General features: G+C 39.1%; 1 protein-coding gene across 4 annotated transcripts in view; it reads right to left on the bottom strand.

Annotated features, from left to right (window-relative positions):
• The window catches only part of PSIP1 (PC4 and SRSF1 interacting protein 1), a 39,377-nt gene extending 31,891 nt beyond the window's left edge, over nucleotides 1-7,486 (bottom strand). For 2 of the 4 annotated variants that reach the window (XM_082625812.1, XM_082625813.1), the window contains exons 1-3: nucleotides 7,295-7,484; nucleotides 6,559-6,771; nucleotides 3,056-3,132 (exon numbers count right to left, since the gene is read on the bottom strand). In XM_082625812.1, coding sequence (XP_082481938.1) covers nucleotides 3,056-3,132; nucleotides 6,559-6,630 — 149 coding nt within the window. In that variant the 5' untranslated portion in view covers nucleotides 6,631-6,771; nucleotides 7,295-7,484. Of the gene's footprint in view, nucleotides 1-3,055; nucleotides 3,133-6,558; nucleotides 6,772-7,294 lie in introns of all 4 variants that reach the window. The other 2 variants (XM_082625810.1, XM_082625811.1) reach the window with 2 other exon arrangements.
• Between the last annotated feature and the right edge of the window lie 9,286 nt (nucleotides 7,487-16,772).

Raw genomic sequence — 16,772 nt, 5'->3', positions numbered from 1 at the left:
CACAGCAACAAAGACCCAATGCAGCCAAAAATAAATAAATAAATTTATTTTTTAAAAAAAGATAGGAGTAGGACACTATTTCTAAAACTAACTGCAGCATGAACTTAAGTGGTAGTAGAAGAGATGGAAAAAAGTAGATCAGAATGCACATTAAAGGAAAAGAACAAAGACATGCTGACTGACTAGATGTGGGGAGGAAGGGAAAAGACTGTAATAGGAAATCAGGGATAACACCATGATTTTTGCCTCCGGCAAAGTCCTGCATCCTTGTCTCATTTACTAAGAATCTGTTTTGAATATATTAGTTTTAAGATACCTAGTAGGCCATCATGTTTGGTATACATAAGGGCTCATTGTTATCTAATATTCAAAACTTGGCTGGATGAATTTACTGTGAAAGGTATAAAACACTATGAAAACTCAGATGGTTGCAAGTCAGGAAAAGAGTGCAATTACAAAACGATTCTGCTCCAAATTAACAATAAAAAAACTTAATCTATAAATAAGTTATGAATAAGTACAGTTTTCTAAATTGCCATTTCTTCTTCTATGTTCTTCCTTTCCCATCCCCCTAACTACAGGCTATTAGAACAAACTCCTATTTATACAAATTCCAAATTGAAAAGTTCATATAACTGCCCTCCCAACTTTTGAGGGGGGCGGAAAGGCAAATAATCAGTGAGATCTAGTTTCTAAAAATCAACCTTAAATACCAAACAAAAAGTTAAGTCACCAGACCAACAGATACGACAGCACTGCCTTTCCAAAGGTAATGGTGTACTTATGAGATTACTAAGGCACAAAAATTACAAGTGCATTTTGAAGTGAAAATTTATTATCATTAGCTTAATTTTTTTTAATTTATTTATTTTTTATTTTTGGCTGCACTGGGTCTGTTGCTGCACCTGGGTTTTTCTCTAGTTGAGGCGAGCAGGGGCTACTCTTTGCTGCAGTGCACCGGCTTCTCATTGCGGTGGCCTCCCTTGTTGCGGAGCGCTGGCTCTAGAGCGCAGGCTCAGTAGTTGTGGCACACGGACTTAGTTGTTCCGTGGCATGTAGGATCTTCCCAGACCAGGGCTCAAACCCGTGTCCCCTGCATTGGCAGGCGGATTCTTAACGACTGTGCCACCAGGGAAGCCCCATTAGCTTAATTTTAAAGTTATACTTTAATATCCTGAATATATTCTAATTCTTGAATATTAGTAATTCACTGTCTTCATTAACCACTTAATACCACTGTTTTGTTACTAACCAAACAATGCTTATGAAAATTTAATTATTTGGTGTAGTCTGTTCTGGTTTATAATTCACAGATATTTACAACATAAAAATCCTCACTTTTAAATGTTGGGGAAGGGATGATCATTCTTCTAAATTTAGCATAAAAATTAACTATGTGTTCTATGGTACTATAAGCATACATAAAAATTCTAGGGAATGTCTACTCACTTTACTCTGATAAAGTGTTCCCAAACTTCACAGGCACCAGAAGTATCTGGAAGGCTAGTTAGAACAGACTGCTGGGCCCCACACCTCAGCTTCTGCTTCAAGTGAGGTCCAAGAATTTGCATGCGTACTATCTGAAGTTCCCATGTGCTGTTTCCATGTGGGGTGCAGCTTGACCTGGTACCACACTTTGAAAACCCCTACTCAAATAGAGAGTACACAGTTTTTCATTAAAAGATATCTTTCCCTATTAAATTTATGGAAGAGTTTTAAACAGTAGATTATCCTAGAGAATCAGAAACTCATCATTTTTTTACAAATTAAATTTTTATATTCAGAGGATATACCTGGATCCAACTCAAAGTAATTACGGTGAAGGCCAATACAAGTCTGGACTCAAAACTGTATTTTAAAGCAGATAATTACGTGGCACTGTATGATATCATTCATATGAAATGTCCAGAATTGGCAAAAATAGACAGACAATAAACTAGTGGGTATCCTGGGCTGGAGGGGGAGGGAATGAAGAGTGACTGCTAATGGTTATGGAAATAAATATACTAAAATCCACGGAATTATACACTTTAAGAAGTGAACTTTATGATGTAAAGTACATATTAATAAAGCTATTTCTTAAAATTATGTGAAAGTTCATACAGTAGCTAAGCAACATTAAATAAATGTTGCCACTGTACACACTCTAAGGAATATATAATTCTAATTAGAGCATCACCAGTTTTGTTTCACCTGATCCCAGGTAAACAAGTCTACTTTACCAAAATTATTGCAAATTCTAAACTTAAAGTTCAAAATCAACGAGGTTATATACAACTTGTAAGGCTATTAAAATACAGGCACATAGTATATTATTTCTCAAAACTAAGGAGATAGCCCCTGGAGTAATCCTCTGCACCCAGAAGTAACAGTTCAATATTCTATTGCAAATTTTTTTGTGTGTGTGCAACTTTTGAAAAATTAATTTGCTTCACCAAATCAGTTCTCTGCCCACAAATCCACCAGGGGCAGCCGAGCAGTAACAGTGGCTCTCAGGACCATATAAATACACACAGAAGGAACTATCCAGATTTCTTCTCACCTTTCCCACAATATACCATTTGTGTGGCTAAAATCAAAGCCTAAAATAGGGTGCCAGGTTGTCGTGAAAAGCACTAATTATACTAAATATGAATACTGAATGCCTTGTTAGAACTTCCCTTATATATTTTCATCCATCAGTTATTCTTCTGATTGATGAGAGGATCAATGTACATCTTTTTTAAATTTATTATTTTTTTATTAGTTTCTGCTTTATAACAAAGTGAATCAGTTATACATATACATCTGTTCCCATATCCCTTCCCTACATCTTTCTTTTATGATTAGGACATCCATTTCAATAAAAGTTAAATCTACAGTGTCTAATTGTTCTACCATAAAAATAAATTTTAAAAGGAAACTTGAAGACTTTTTTCCAAGTTCAAAGATGATTTTAACGTCTCCTGTTACTTTATTATTTTCTCTCTGAATTAATCTCTACTTGTTTTTCGTTATATGCCCACAGAACGTGCTAAATTAACTCTGATTTGCTTTTAGAGCTAAAAGGACTTACGTCTCATGAGTTCCAAAAAAGAAAATGGGTAGTTTGTTTGTGGGTGGTTTTACAGCTCCATCAGGAACTTCATCTACCTAAAAAAAAGATCAGAAAAATTAAAATCTTTTAAATCATACGCACGTAAACACATCAGAATAAACTGAAAACAAGACATCCAAAAGGGATCTGCTATAAAATGGACCAGTTCTACAGGTCCACAATCCCTTACCTCCAGTTCTGAAACCCAAGAAGCTCTAAAAACCATTATTTCTCTCAAAACTCATTTGGTAGCAAAACCTGGATTGACACTGAAGCTATTCCATCATTTCTTTTATCCACCTAGCATTTCTACTGATGCTTCTCCACAGAAATATCGTGTTAGATTACCATGTGCCATCCCAGACCCCACTAGGAGCAAGATATATGGCATATGTACCATCATTACCTTTCTAAAATCCCGAAGTTCTGAATTTTTTTTTTCTTTTTTTTTGCGGTACGCGGGCCTCTCACTGCTGTGGCCTCTCCCGTTGCGGAGCACAGGCTCCGGACGCGCAGGCTCAGCGGCCATGGCTCACGGGCCCAGCCGCTCCGCGGCATGTGGGATCTTCCCAGACCAGGGCACAAACCCGTGTCCCCTGCATCGGCAGGAGGACTCCTAACCACTGCGCCACCAGGGAAGCCCGTTCTGAATTTTTAAACACATCTGGCCCTAAGAATTCCAGATAAGGGAGTCTGAACCTATTCAAAAATTTTAAATGCTATTTCTGCAGGGAGGCTACCCAAATATAGGAGACATTAACAAGTTTAAAACAGTATTTCTCCAAGTCTGAAACACATATTCTGAAAAGATCTTAGACCTACATGGCTGAATCACATGAGGTTACCTGTTCCTTTTTCATTTCTCTTTTAATACTTTAATACTTCTAATTAAGTAAGGAAGAAAGTATCAGGTACTGTTATGTCTAACACATCTGTAATACTTGATACTTTCGCTTACCAGAGTTAAGGCCATCAGGCAGTAGTATTTAGCCAGAATTTAACATTTCTACTTCAATATTTATTTATTTAAACTTCATAATAACATTTCTATTTCAGAACTTTCATAATTTCAAAGACACTTTAATTTAAAAAATCAGCTGACTATTAAGAAGGGTACAGACCACCAGCAGACCTATGATGCTCCACATGCATTATCATGTTTAAGAAAAGACCACGAGGGTGATGTTGGCAATCTGAAGGTTTCAGACATCAGTAAGAATCGTTGGCACCCAAGACCCTTGGGAACTTAACTTCCCCACCTATATGAAGATTATACTGTCTTTTCAACTTTGTGACAAATTGTTAAATTGTGAAAATCCTCAGAGGCCTTAAGATAAAGGATATATTTGTCACCTCAGCTCATATGCTTTCTGCCAGCAAACAGCTTTAAAAGTTTATGCAAATGTCCAGCACCTAAAGAGTTTAATAAATGCTAGGCAATTTTTTTAAGCTGACTTTAAAAACGATTACTACTGGTACAGGATTACAAGAATGTGCAAGACTTAAAAAGTAATGAAGCCTGGGATACACAGGCAGAAAACGTTAAAATCAAAACTGGAACAATGACTGTCACCTTCACAGCTGAGACCTTAAATACATATTTAAACTCTCTAAAGCAAAGACTTAGAATTCATAAGATTGGAGAGAAGATAGAAAAAGGAACATAATTCTTAGACACAGACAATATCAAAACTAAATTCAACTGCTTCTCAGAAAAAAAGGGGAAAAGGAAAGAGACTAAAATTTCCCATTTCAATCCAAATTAAAATGTTAAATATAGAATTTATTAAAGAAAGAAAGAAAATACTCTGGCCCTCCTAAGGCTACTCTATTTTGCTTTTATTAGCATTCTTAGTCACCTAACAGACTGAAGCATGTGGGGAAGATGATTTAGAAGAGTAGATAATTTTTAAAACATTTTCATTTGGTTTTTAACTGCACTGTCGCATAGAAATCTGAATAAAGATGTACCCCATATACTCGGATTTTATAACACCTCAAAATAAATGATGCTAAAACCACAAAAAAAGTATTTTGCAGGGGCCTTAAACCTGCTCAGTTTCCCTGTGCTCTTTACTTAAACATGAAAGTAAAGAGCGGACCTGCAAAAAAACATAAGGTGTTTTTTAGCGTATGATTTACGTACTAAGGATTGGGAGGGTGTGTAATAAGGAAATTCAGTTTGTATGTATTGCTCTGGAAAAGCTTACAAACTACCTGGAGGTCAAAGAATGCACATAAGAGTTAAAATTAAAGGTTATCACAAAGGAAATAAAGTGTCAAATAGACAGACGAATTATGATTAAGGATTTTTTCAATAAGACTCCACTGAAAAGGTAGACTTAACAGACTCGGGAAAAAAAAATCTTTCCAGGCTGGGGAAGGAAACCAGTAAACCTGAGTCTGTAAAGAGCTGGATGGGAAAAATTAAGAAACAGTGAATATTTTATATTTGGATATCACTCAGCAACTCACTCCATGATTCTCTGTAACCAATGGTTACTTTTCCTCCCAACTGACATAATTAAAACTACAGGATTTAATTATCTTTAAGAAATACAGCCCTCAAAGAAGAGTAAATTAGTGGAAATTACAACTTTAGAATATCTCATGTTTATATTTAAGAAGGACCTTGAACTTACTAATCTAATTGAGCTCAACATTTGCTAGGTTCTATCACTACCTTAGAACCTGAGTCCTACCATAACCTAAAATATCTTTTCCTGAAAATGGTACTTAGATATTTTAGACAGTCTCTATTCCTAAATGTTACAAAAAACCCTCAGTCCTTAAGCACCTCTCTGCACTACATGTGAACCCAGGAATATGGGTCTACTCCTCCTTTTGCCTGTGGGAAACAATCAGAGAGGTAAAACAACTTCTTCAAGGTCGTAGGGCAAACTTCACCAATAAAAACGTGAAAATAAACTTTCTAGACGTTCCGTGATGCTACCTTATTGTAACATTTTCAAGAATATCCAGTCCTATATCTTATTAAACAAGTCAATCCAGAAGGTCTCATCAACCATAAAACAGGAAAGAATACCTATGTTAATTTAATCACGTAGAACTCTTTGACACCCAATAGTTTGCATAGATTTCACTGGTATTTTGCATTTTACTCAAAGTTAAGAAAATGCCTGTTTCCTTAATTTTTAAACACAAAATCCATACTTGATTATTTTCACCTACAATGGAACACTAATGGCATCACCTTGAAATATTTCATATTAAGAAAACCTGCCAAAGTCTGTCAAAAACAAACCATAGGAAAATACCTAAGTATGTATAAACACCTGAATTTTTAAATTACATGGAAGATTAGTGGGCAAAAAACTAAAATAAAAGGTCAGGTTACAAATGAGACTAAGTGAAAGCGAGGGAGAGAAAGGACACGAGAAAAAAAAATTGAGAAAAGGGTATAGGAAGTAGGCCTCTGGGGAAGGTAGCACCGCTAAACGCGAAGGCTAAAAATCACTTACTCGAGCTGGCCAATGAGGGTAACCTTTCATCTTGGCGAAGATGAGGTCCCCAGGTTTGAAATCGCGAGTCATGTTTCGGGGGCGAGGCCGAGGGTCCGAGCACAGGGAGGAGGTGTGGCGGTGCGGACTGCGAGGAGATGCGGGAGGGTGGACGGCAGCCGAGGCTCCCGCGGCGGCGGGAGGGGGAGGATGCCTCGGGGTGTCCCGACGCGCCTGCGAGGGAGAGCATGGAGGGCGATTAAAGCTCAGAAACCCGAAGGGAGGGGCCGTAAAGGGAGGGATGGGGGAAGGGGGGGAGGAGGGGGAGGGGGGTGGTAGAGTGAGGGGAGAGCCGCCTCACGCTCCTCCCGCGCGAGTGCGCGGCCTCCGCAGCCCGAGAGCTAGCTCTCCAGGCTTCGCAAGGTCCACCGCTCGACGACCGAAAAGACGCCACCACCTGAGGCAGAGATGCTTCTCAGCCCCGAATTCCCCTTTCTCCCGCCCCATATTTCCTCTGGCTTTTTTCCCCCAAGCTTAAGCCCCGAGAGGGTGGGGGGTCGGCGGGAAGAAAAAGATGGCAAAAGGCAAGGGAACGCTCTCTTCCCATCCACACACGGCCTCTCCCCCAGCCTTCTTCCCTACGGTCGCAGCCCCGGGCCGAAGCCTCTGCTCCCGGGCGGGCCGCGGCCACTTCCCCGCTACAGCCAGGAGTGAGGCCACCGAGGGGGGGCGGGGCGAGTCCCCGCCGCCCGCTCACCTGCCGGGGCCGCGAGCTCTGAGGCTGCGGTGGCGGGCCGGCCGCCTCTGCCCGCGTCCACGCAAGCCACCTGCGCCACCAGCTGCCGCAGAGGCGTCTCAACAACTCCGATTAGCAAACGCCGCTACCGCTGCCGCCGCCGCCGCCGTCGCTGCGCTGCTCCCGCGCGGCTCCCGCTCGGCGCCCGCTAGCACTGGGGCGGGACCAACTGCTAGCCGACGGAGGGGGGATAACGCAACAACCGCCGAAGGTATGTGGCTTCGAAACGGGACTTCAGGAGACCCTAGATCCCCAAGTTCGCTTTTTCCTAACAGGTGCAGCCTGATGGAGAGAGATAAGAGTGAGAAGGAACAAAGAAGGGGGAGCAAACAGCTTGGCCCGCTGTGGCTCCCCCCTGCGGTTTGCGGAGTGGTCGGGCCCGGCCCGCCCCTGCTGGCTGCTCTGCGTGTGTGTATTTGTATGTGTACTGTATGTAAAAGGCGGGGAGGGAGGAAACGATTGTTGTGGACGGGGTTTGGGGGCGGGTATACGGGCCTCCAGCCCTTGGCTGTGTGTTGGAGAGAATCTGGCAGCCTAAGCTGCATGTTCTTGCATCGTTTCCCAGGGTGGAGGGGTTTTTAATGCTGCACTTGCGCGGTTTGCACCATCCAAAAAAGAACTGTACAAAAACCCATAGATGAAATCGGAGCATGAGGCGGTTGCACGGGTGTGCAGCTTGTAGGCCTCTTAAACCTTGCTGAAGGGGCCCTGCAGTCTCCTTTTCCTTGAAACTGTAATACGAGAAAGCCCCATTTATTTTCTTTTAAATTTAAAGCACCAAGAACTATTAAGAAATATGCAGTCCTAACGAATGCAAAACGTGCAGTATAGAAAACAATGATAGGAAAGCATAAGCCTTTTCGATAGGATGTGGGTTTGGGCCCATACTGTATTTTAAATGCATCTAAATTTTATTTCCCTAGTAGAATGGTAGCTTGTAGGTAGTACAGTGTAAAGTGCTGCTAAACCTCAAATGTTTCTCTCTCAAAATACTCTTCAAGGGATTTCTAAAATTATTTTTTTATCCTGTAGCCAGTACATTTTTTAATGTGTTGGTAGTTATTACTAGCCTTCTGATGTGAATTGATACTTTAATATTTTTACGGTACCAGAATTACATCACCAGAATTGTCTTATTTAACCATTAACGTTCACCCAATTTCCCAATAAATGTAGCAAAGAAAGCATTTTGAAAAGTAATAAAAGCTGATCTTAAATTGTCTTTCATCCTTCACTGAGTCCCCTCCCAAAGTACCTAGTGTGTCAAGCACTCTCCTGGGCTAGGGATACAACCATGAACAGCAAGCACAGACACTTCTCATTTAAAACTGAACAAAAATATGAAAAAAGCAAAAAAATAAATAAATAATAGTATGTAGCTCATACTCCTTTAAACGAAGGACTCACAAATAAATCAAGCAAAGCTTAACAGTAAATAGGTAAAAATTGAGAATTTTTTGAAAAAGATACACATAGGCCTTTAAAAAGAATGAAAGAAGACATTTGCAATGCAAAACGTATTGCAAGGAGACTGACTCATACCTCAGCAATATGCAAAGGGTTCCAAGTGCTGCAAAAAGAGAAATTGACTAGCAAGCAAGACGGAAGGGTTGGAGAAATGTCTTGAAGCTTTTCATCGTGAATTTGAGTTTGATATGATGTATACTTGAGAGCTACTATAGGTTGCTGAGCAACAAAGGTAAAGATGATTCTTTAAAAAGTTATTCTTGCTTGCTACAAAGTAGATGACAGTAGAAAGAGGCTGGAGATTACTGTTGTACTCCTTAAGTGACTGGTTTCTGGATGAGACTGTTGACTATGCAAAGGGGAAGGAAGGGCACAGCTAAGTACACAAAGGAATAATTGTCAGTTAGTCATAAATAGTGCACAGGAAAAAGTGGAGAAAGATGTATTGAAGAAAATTCCAAGCACTGAGTAGGAGAGACCAAGGCATCATCCAGCAACCATTTCTTGTGTACCTCCTTTGTTCTAAACCCAGTAAGGCTTTGCAACTCCAAGTGTGGTCCAGGGGCTTCACCTGGGAGCTTGTTAGAAGAAACACAGCCCCTTCCCAGACCTGCTAAATCAGAATCTGCATTTTAACAAGATCCCCAGATGATTCTTATGCATATTCAAGTTTGAGAAACTACTGCTGTACAAGATACTACAGATCATAGGAACTCAAAATCAAGTAGGGAAGACAGATATATATTAATAGATAAATTATAATTAATAACAAAAGATAACTTTTTATTAGTGCTTAATGATGATACCAACAAGTAAAATTATTGGGAGTGGGGAGGTCCTCAGAAAAGGAATGGAAATAGAGGGAAAATGAAAAAGCATCGATGTTTTAGTGTTAGTATTTTAAAAGAAAGAAAGAAAGAAAGTACAAACTTAGCTCTTGCTATCTTTAAGTTTCGGCAGTTTCTATTTTTGATAGTCTGTAGACAATGGGCGATACCCTTTAAACAATAAGTCAAAGCAAAACAGGTGGTAGTTTAAGCCTCTAGAGAACAAAAGCCCAGGATCCCTGGGAGCAGCAGTTCCAGAGCGGAGGGGGAGGGGAGGGGAGAGGGAGGCGCAAGTGTTGGGCTCAACAGAGCCCCTTGGAGAGCTTTTCAGAACTACTGTGAGCTTGTGCTCTTCTCCAGCCAAGCTCGATGCACCCCTCCCCCACAGTCAGCCTTCTTAGTGGGGATGCCAGGAAAAGTATAGCAAGATAGAGATTAGAGGAGCAATGAAGGGAGTTGTAAGGAGAAAATACAATTTCCAAAACAACTGAAGCAAGGGGGAGGGGGAAAGGAGATCTAAATGAATTGAGGGAGGAGCTTGACTTACAGTCTCTCATTTAATCCAGGTGTTACTATCCCCATTTTATAAGTGAGAAAACAGGCTCACAGAATTTGAGCAACTTGCCCCAAATCATACATCTACTCAAGTGGCCAAGGCAACGGTCCCCCCAGTCTGTTCTCAAGTCCCCGCCTTTGTGTGATCCCACACCACCTCTAGGTGGAGCAGGGGGCCAGCAGCACTGTGTAATTAGAAAAAGATGCTGGAAGTAAAAGCAGCCCAGCACTCTTCCACCTTCTGTATTCCCAGCTTCAAATTTCCTGACCGCCTCCCTCTGCCCCACCCTATTCGCAGCGTGTCCTACCACCAGACCATTCTGTTTAACTCCTTCTAGTCCTAGAGGACTCAACCCAAAAATCTCCTCTCGAAAGACTTCTGACCTCATCTCACTGTGCCATAATTTCTTAATTACAATCTTTCTGACTAGTCTTTAAACTACTTAGAAGAAGGCACTATCTTAGTGATCAGTGCCTGGCATTCGCAGGCACTCAATAAAATTTGTCTCAATAAATATTTGTTAAATAAATTAGAGGAAGGGGCAGGTGAAAAACTCTGACAGGGTCTCCCTCATCATTTAAGCTGAGAAAGCAGATACGAAGACACTTGAGAGTACTTAATTTGTTTTGACTTTGTGAATTTTTCACGTGCTTAAAGGCTAACCCTTTAAAAGCACTGACATTTCTCATTGACTACAAATACATTCATTCTAACCATTTTAATGGAAATCATTCTAAGTAAGAGTTGATACTTATCCCCCAAATTTAGCAATGATAATCCCTTCCTTCACATCTTTTACATATAATGTGCATAATTCCCCACACTAATACACACTATTAGTAACACAACTTAAACTTACTGGTATGAGCAGCAATTACTGAACTGTTGGGTTTAACATCTTTATTGGAGTATAATTGCTTTACAACGTTGTGTTAGTTTCTGCTGTATAACAAAGTGAATCAGCTATATGTATACATATATACCCATATCCCCCACCCCTTTTGCATCTCCCTCCCACCCTCCCTATCCCACCTCTCTAGGTGGTCACAAAGCACTGAGCTGATCACCCAGTGTGATGCAGCTGCTTCCCACTAGCTATCTGTTTTACATTTGGTAGTGTATATATGTCAATGCTACTCTCTCACTTCGTCCCAGCTTACTCTTCCCCCTGCCCATATCCTCAAGTTCATCCTCTACATCTGCGTCTGTATTCCTGTCCTGCCCCTAGGCTTGTCAGAGCCATTTTTTCTTTCTTTTTGTTTTTTAGATTCCATGTGTATGTGTTAGCATACGGTATTTGTTTTTCTCTTTCTGACTTACTTCACTCTGTATGACAGACTCTAGGTCCATCCACCTCACTACAAATAACTCAATTTCATTTCTTTCTATGGCTGAGTAATATTTCATTGTATATATGTGCCACATCTTCTTTAACCATTCATCTGTCGATGGACAGTTAGGTTGCTTCCATGTCCTGGCTATTGTAAATAGGGCTGCAATGAACATTGTGGTACATGACTCTTTTTGAATGATGGTTTTCTCAGGGTATATGCCCAGTAGTGGGATTGCTGGGTCATATGGTATGAACTGTTTCCTTACACGTGATATTTTAAGCCTTGTGGTGGGGAAGTTAGCAAGAATATGGGGAAGATAAAGAACATTAATCAAAGAGCTAGTTCAGTTAGAGATGTCATAAATCTGGTCTAAGCCTAGCTTTCTCTGGAAGTCAAAAGTATTTGGAACTTTGGTCCTTAAGAGGGGCAAAACTAAGATGTGCTAGTATGTGAGGTAGCAACTAGATTTATCAATGAGGAGAGTCATTCTCAGACACAAGGGATTAGAGAAGCATCAATGAGTCTGGATGGTCATTAGAACAGCTGGAAAGAATTTTGTCATTTCACTCCATTATATACATGGAATCATACAGTACGTAACCTTTTCGGATGGGCTTTTTCCACTCATCTTAATGTTTTTGAAATCCATCCAGAACACTGTTCCATGTATCAGTGGTGCATTGCTTTTTATATCTGAGTAGATTCCATGGTATAGATATACACAATTTTTTTTAGACATTCACCTATTGAAAGATATTTTGGCTGTTTCCAGATAGTGGCCATTACAAACAAAACTGTTATGAACATGCGTGTGTAGTTTTTATGTAGGTATAAGTTTTAATTCCTCTGAGATAAATGGCCAGGAGTGCAATTACTGGGTCATAAGTAGTTGCATACTTAGATTTTTGGGTTTTTTAAAATATTTATTTATTTATTTATATTATTTATTTGGCTGCACCAGGTCTTAGTTGTGGCACGTGGGATCTTTAGTTGCAGCATGCAGGATCTAGTTCCCTGACCAGGGGTAGAACTGGGGCCCCCTGCATTGGGAGCACAGAGTCTTAACCACTGGACCACCAGGGAAGTCTCTATACTTAGTTTTTTTGTTGTTGTTGTTGTTGTTGTTTGCGGTACGCGGGCCTCTCACTGTTGTGGCCTCTCCCTTTGCGGAGCACAGGCTCTGGACGCGTAGGCTCAGTGGCCATGGCTCATGGGCCCAGCCGCTCCGCGGCATGTGGGATCCTCCTGGACCGGGGCACGAATCCGTGTTCCCTGCATCAGCAGGCGGACTCTCAACCACTGTGCCACCAGGGAAGCCCCCTATACTTAGTTTTTTAAGAAACTGTTTTCCAGGGTGGCTATATCATTTTATATTCCCACCAATAATAAATGTATAAGAGATCTAGTTTTTTCACACCTTTACCACCATTTGGAATTGTCACTATTTTTTCTTTTCACTGTTCTAATAGGTCAATGGTCTTAATTTCCACTTCTCTAATAATTAGTGATATTAAGCATCTTTTCATGTGCTTATTTACCATCTGCATTATCTGTTTGGTGAAATGTCTCTTCATGTCCTTTGTCCATTTTCTAAGTGGATTGTTCTTTCACTGTTGAATTTTGAGCATTCTTTATATATTCCAGATAAGAATCCTTTGTCAGATGTGATTTGCAAATATTTTCTTCCAGTCAATAGCTTGTCTTTTCAACTTTACCAGATCTTTCACCAACTAAAAGTTGTTAATTTTGATTTATCAATTTTTTATTTATCAATTTTTTTTCTTTTGTGGATGATGCTTTTGTTGTCATGTCTTTACCAAGCCTTAGGTTCCCAAGATTTTTCTCCTGTGTTTTCTTGTAAAAGTTTTCTAATTTAACATCTTATATTTAAATCTATGATCCATTTGAGTTAATTTTTGGGTAAGGTTTGAGGCTTTTCTTTTCTTTTTTTTTTTTTTTTTTGTCTATGGATATCCAAATCTTCCAGCACCTTTGCTGAAACTACCCTTGTTTCATTGAGTTGCCTTTTTACCTCTGTTGAAAATCACTTTGCCATACTAGTGTGGGATTATTTCTCTATTTTGTTTAACTGATCATCATGGCTTTCTGTCTGAGCCACAATCTTGATTTCTGAAATACTAACACACTCATGCTTACTGATGCTCTATAATAAATCATACAATCAGGTAGAATGATTCCTTCTACTTTATTCTGGTTTCTTAAGTTTTTTTTCTGGCAATTCTGGTTTCTTGCTTTTCCATGAGAATTTTAGAATAAGCTTGTCTATATCTATTTAAAAATCTTCCTGGTATTTGATAAGAATTATGTTAAATTTATACATCAATTTGGGGAGATTTGATATCTTCAGTAAGTTGAGTCTTCTAATCCATGAACACCGTATGTCTCTCCACTAATTTAGATGATCTTTAATTTTTTCATTAGCATTTTTCATTTTCAGCCTACAAAGCCCATATATGGTTTGTTAGATTTACAATTAAGTATTTAATTTTTTGGAGCTATTGTAATTTTAATTTCATTGTTCATATGTTCATTGCCGGCATATAGGATTGATTTTTGTATGTTTATCCTATATTTTGAGACCTTCCTGAACTCACTTATTAGTTTTAGGGAAAAAAAATTGTGATAGATTTCGATGGATTTTCTACATAAACAATTATGTTACCTGTAAATAGGGACAAAGAATACACTTCATATGATTTCAGTTCTTTTACATTTTTTGAGGATTGTTTTATAGTACAGGATATGGTCTAAATTGTATATGTTCCAAGGGTGCTTGAAAAGACTGTATATTCTGCTTTTGTTAGGTAGAATATTCAATAAATGTCCATTATATCCTGCTGGTTGATGGCATTGTTGAGTTCTTGTATATACTTCATTATTTTCTGTCTAGTTGTCCTAACAATTGTTGAGAGAGAAATGAAGTCTCCAATGATAGTTGTGGCTTTCTTTCTTTCTTTTTTCAGTTCTATCAGTTTCTGCTTCATATATTTTATAGCTCTGTTGTTTGGTGACTATACATTTAGCATTGCTTTGTTTTCCTGATTGATGGACCCTTTTATTATTACTTTTTAAAATATTAATTAAATTTATTTATTTATTTATTTATTTGGATGCGCTGGGTCCTAGTTGCGGCCAGCAGGCTCCTTAGTTGAAGCATACATGTGGGATCTAGTTCCCTGACCAGGGATCAAACCCAGGCCCCCTGCATTGGGAGCGTGGAGTCTTAACCACTGTGCCACCAGGGAAGTCCCAGACCCTTTTATTATTGTTTAATGATTCTTCCTGTCTCTGGTATTATTATTATTATTATTTTTGCTTAGAAGTCTACTTTATCTGATATTAATATAGCTATTCCTGCTTTCTTTTAATAAATGTTTTCATGGTATGAATTTTCCAGCCTTTTGCTAACATGTTTTTATATTTGAAGCGTGTTTCTTATTGACAGCAGATAGTTGGGTCATGTCGTTTAATCCATGCTGCCAATCTCTGTCTTTTAATTACAGTATTTAAATCACTTACAGTTAATGTAACTATTGATATGTTAGGGCTTAATTCTGACATTTTACATATTTTTTGTTTTTTGTCCTCTTTGTTTCCTTTTCTATACCTTCCTGTAGTTTCTTTTAACTTTTGTTACAATTCCATTTTGATTTACCCATAGTGTTTTTGAGTATATTTCTTTGTATAAATTTTTTAGTTTTTGTTCTAGTTATTACATTATATGTACGTAATTTATCACAGACTACTTCTGTTGACATACTACCAGTTTGAGTGAAGTATAGAAAAGTTCCTTTGCTGTCCACCATTTATTATATGATTGTGTCTGTGCCTTTCTCCACACCATTGTCTCCCTAAGAAATGTCCTTCAATAACTCTCTGCTTATTCACCATTTTCCTTCTCTTGAAAGTCCAAACCTTGTTATATCTCTTAGGTCTCATTTTTAGCCTCATCATCTATTCTAAAATCCCATATATACTACTTTCTGTAGTACTCACTTTTAAATTAACATATTGTCTTAGTTTAAAATGCTTTCAGACTTAGTTGACAGAAACTCTGTTATAGTAGCTTATACAAAAGAAGTTAAGATATAGATGCTGACACTGCAGCTGGATGACTTTAGGACCAATGTGTCTTCAATTCACTTGACCTTTTCCTTATATTGGCTGGTCTACTTATAAGCAGATGATTGCTCTCTGGGAACCACATCTGAATTTTATATAGGAAGAAAGGGCATAGGATGAAGGGGTAGGCTAACCAGGTCCATCTCTTTTTAGTTAGAAAACAGAAGCTCTCCCAAAAGTCACACCCAGCAGACTTATTTTGTCTTATTGGACAGAATTCATATCTACTCCTGGCTGGAAAGTACAAGTGAGAAAGGGGTCGTGAATAGGAATTCAATTAACAAAACAATGATGTCTGACGTACATATGCATAAGTATCTATGTAATCCATTTGGGTAAATCTTATGTCTCCCTAATTAGTTTGTAAGGTATTTAAGATCAGAGATCTAATCAGAGTTTGTCATTTTGTACTTCATACCAGATGACTGTAAGGGTCCTCCTAATTTCATATATCTCTGCTACAAACAACAAATAGGGTTCTTAAATGGGGGTTTTAAACAAAACATAATTATTTCAGAATTTTTCAGTGAGCTCAGTTTCTTCTGAAATTAATAGCTTCTTCAGTCAGGGAAGTAGAACTACTACGAGATATAGGACAAGAGTTTCTTTTTTCTTTTTCTTTTTTAATAGCAAGTAGAAATTCTTGTGGGAAGAACTGGAGAAGTGAAGGTCCAAGAGGTATACTGGAAGACTAGAGAGACAGTAACCAGCAAGTCAATATGAGAAACCAAGCAAGTCCAGCTGCCAAAATAGACTTGTATATGGAAGGCTTATGGGGAGATCTGTGGGAAGTTGTGCCTCTATTCACCTACCACCTCTGTGGATCATCTCTCAAGCATCTGGTGTTGAGCCTGAGACCAGTGTTGGTCAATGGGGTCAGGAGTTGGGAAGAAGATCCAGGTGTGGACTGAAGGAAAATGAGGACAAGCTAGACCCTTCTGGTCCTCTATATCTGTCTCTTCCTGCATCTAACCACAATGAACTTCAGAGTAACGGCTGCTGCTTCACTCCCATCTTCCAAATCGATCTCAAATTCTTCTTTTGGCCAACTCTAATTTGGAACCCTCCAGGGAAGGAGATTTGGGGAAATATAATCTAGCTTAATCAAATCA

This window comes from Mesoplodon mirus (assembly GCF_964341445.2).
Source record: "Mesoplodon mirus genome assembly, chromosome: 1".
Lineage (NCBI taxonomy): Eukaryota > Metazoa > Chordata > Mammalia > Artiodactyla > Ziphiidae > Mesoplodon > Mesoplodon mirus.
The sequence above is the reverse complement of the archived record's forward strand: the minus strand, read 5'-3'. Positions and strand labels throughout refer to the sequence as shown.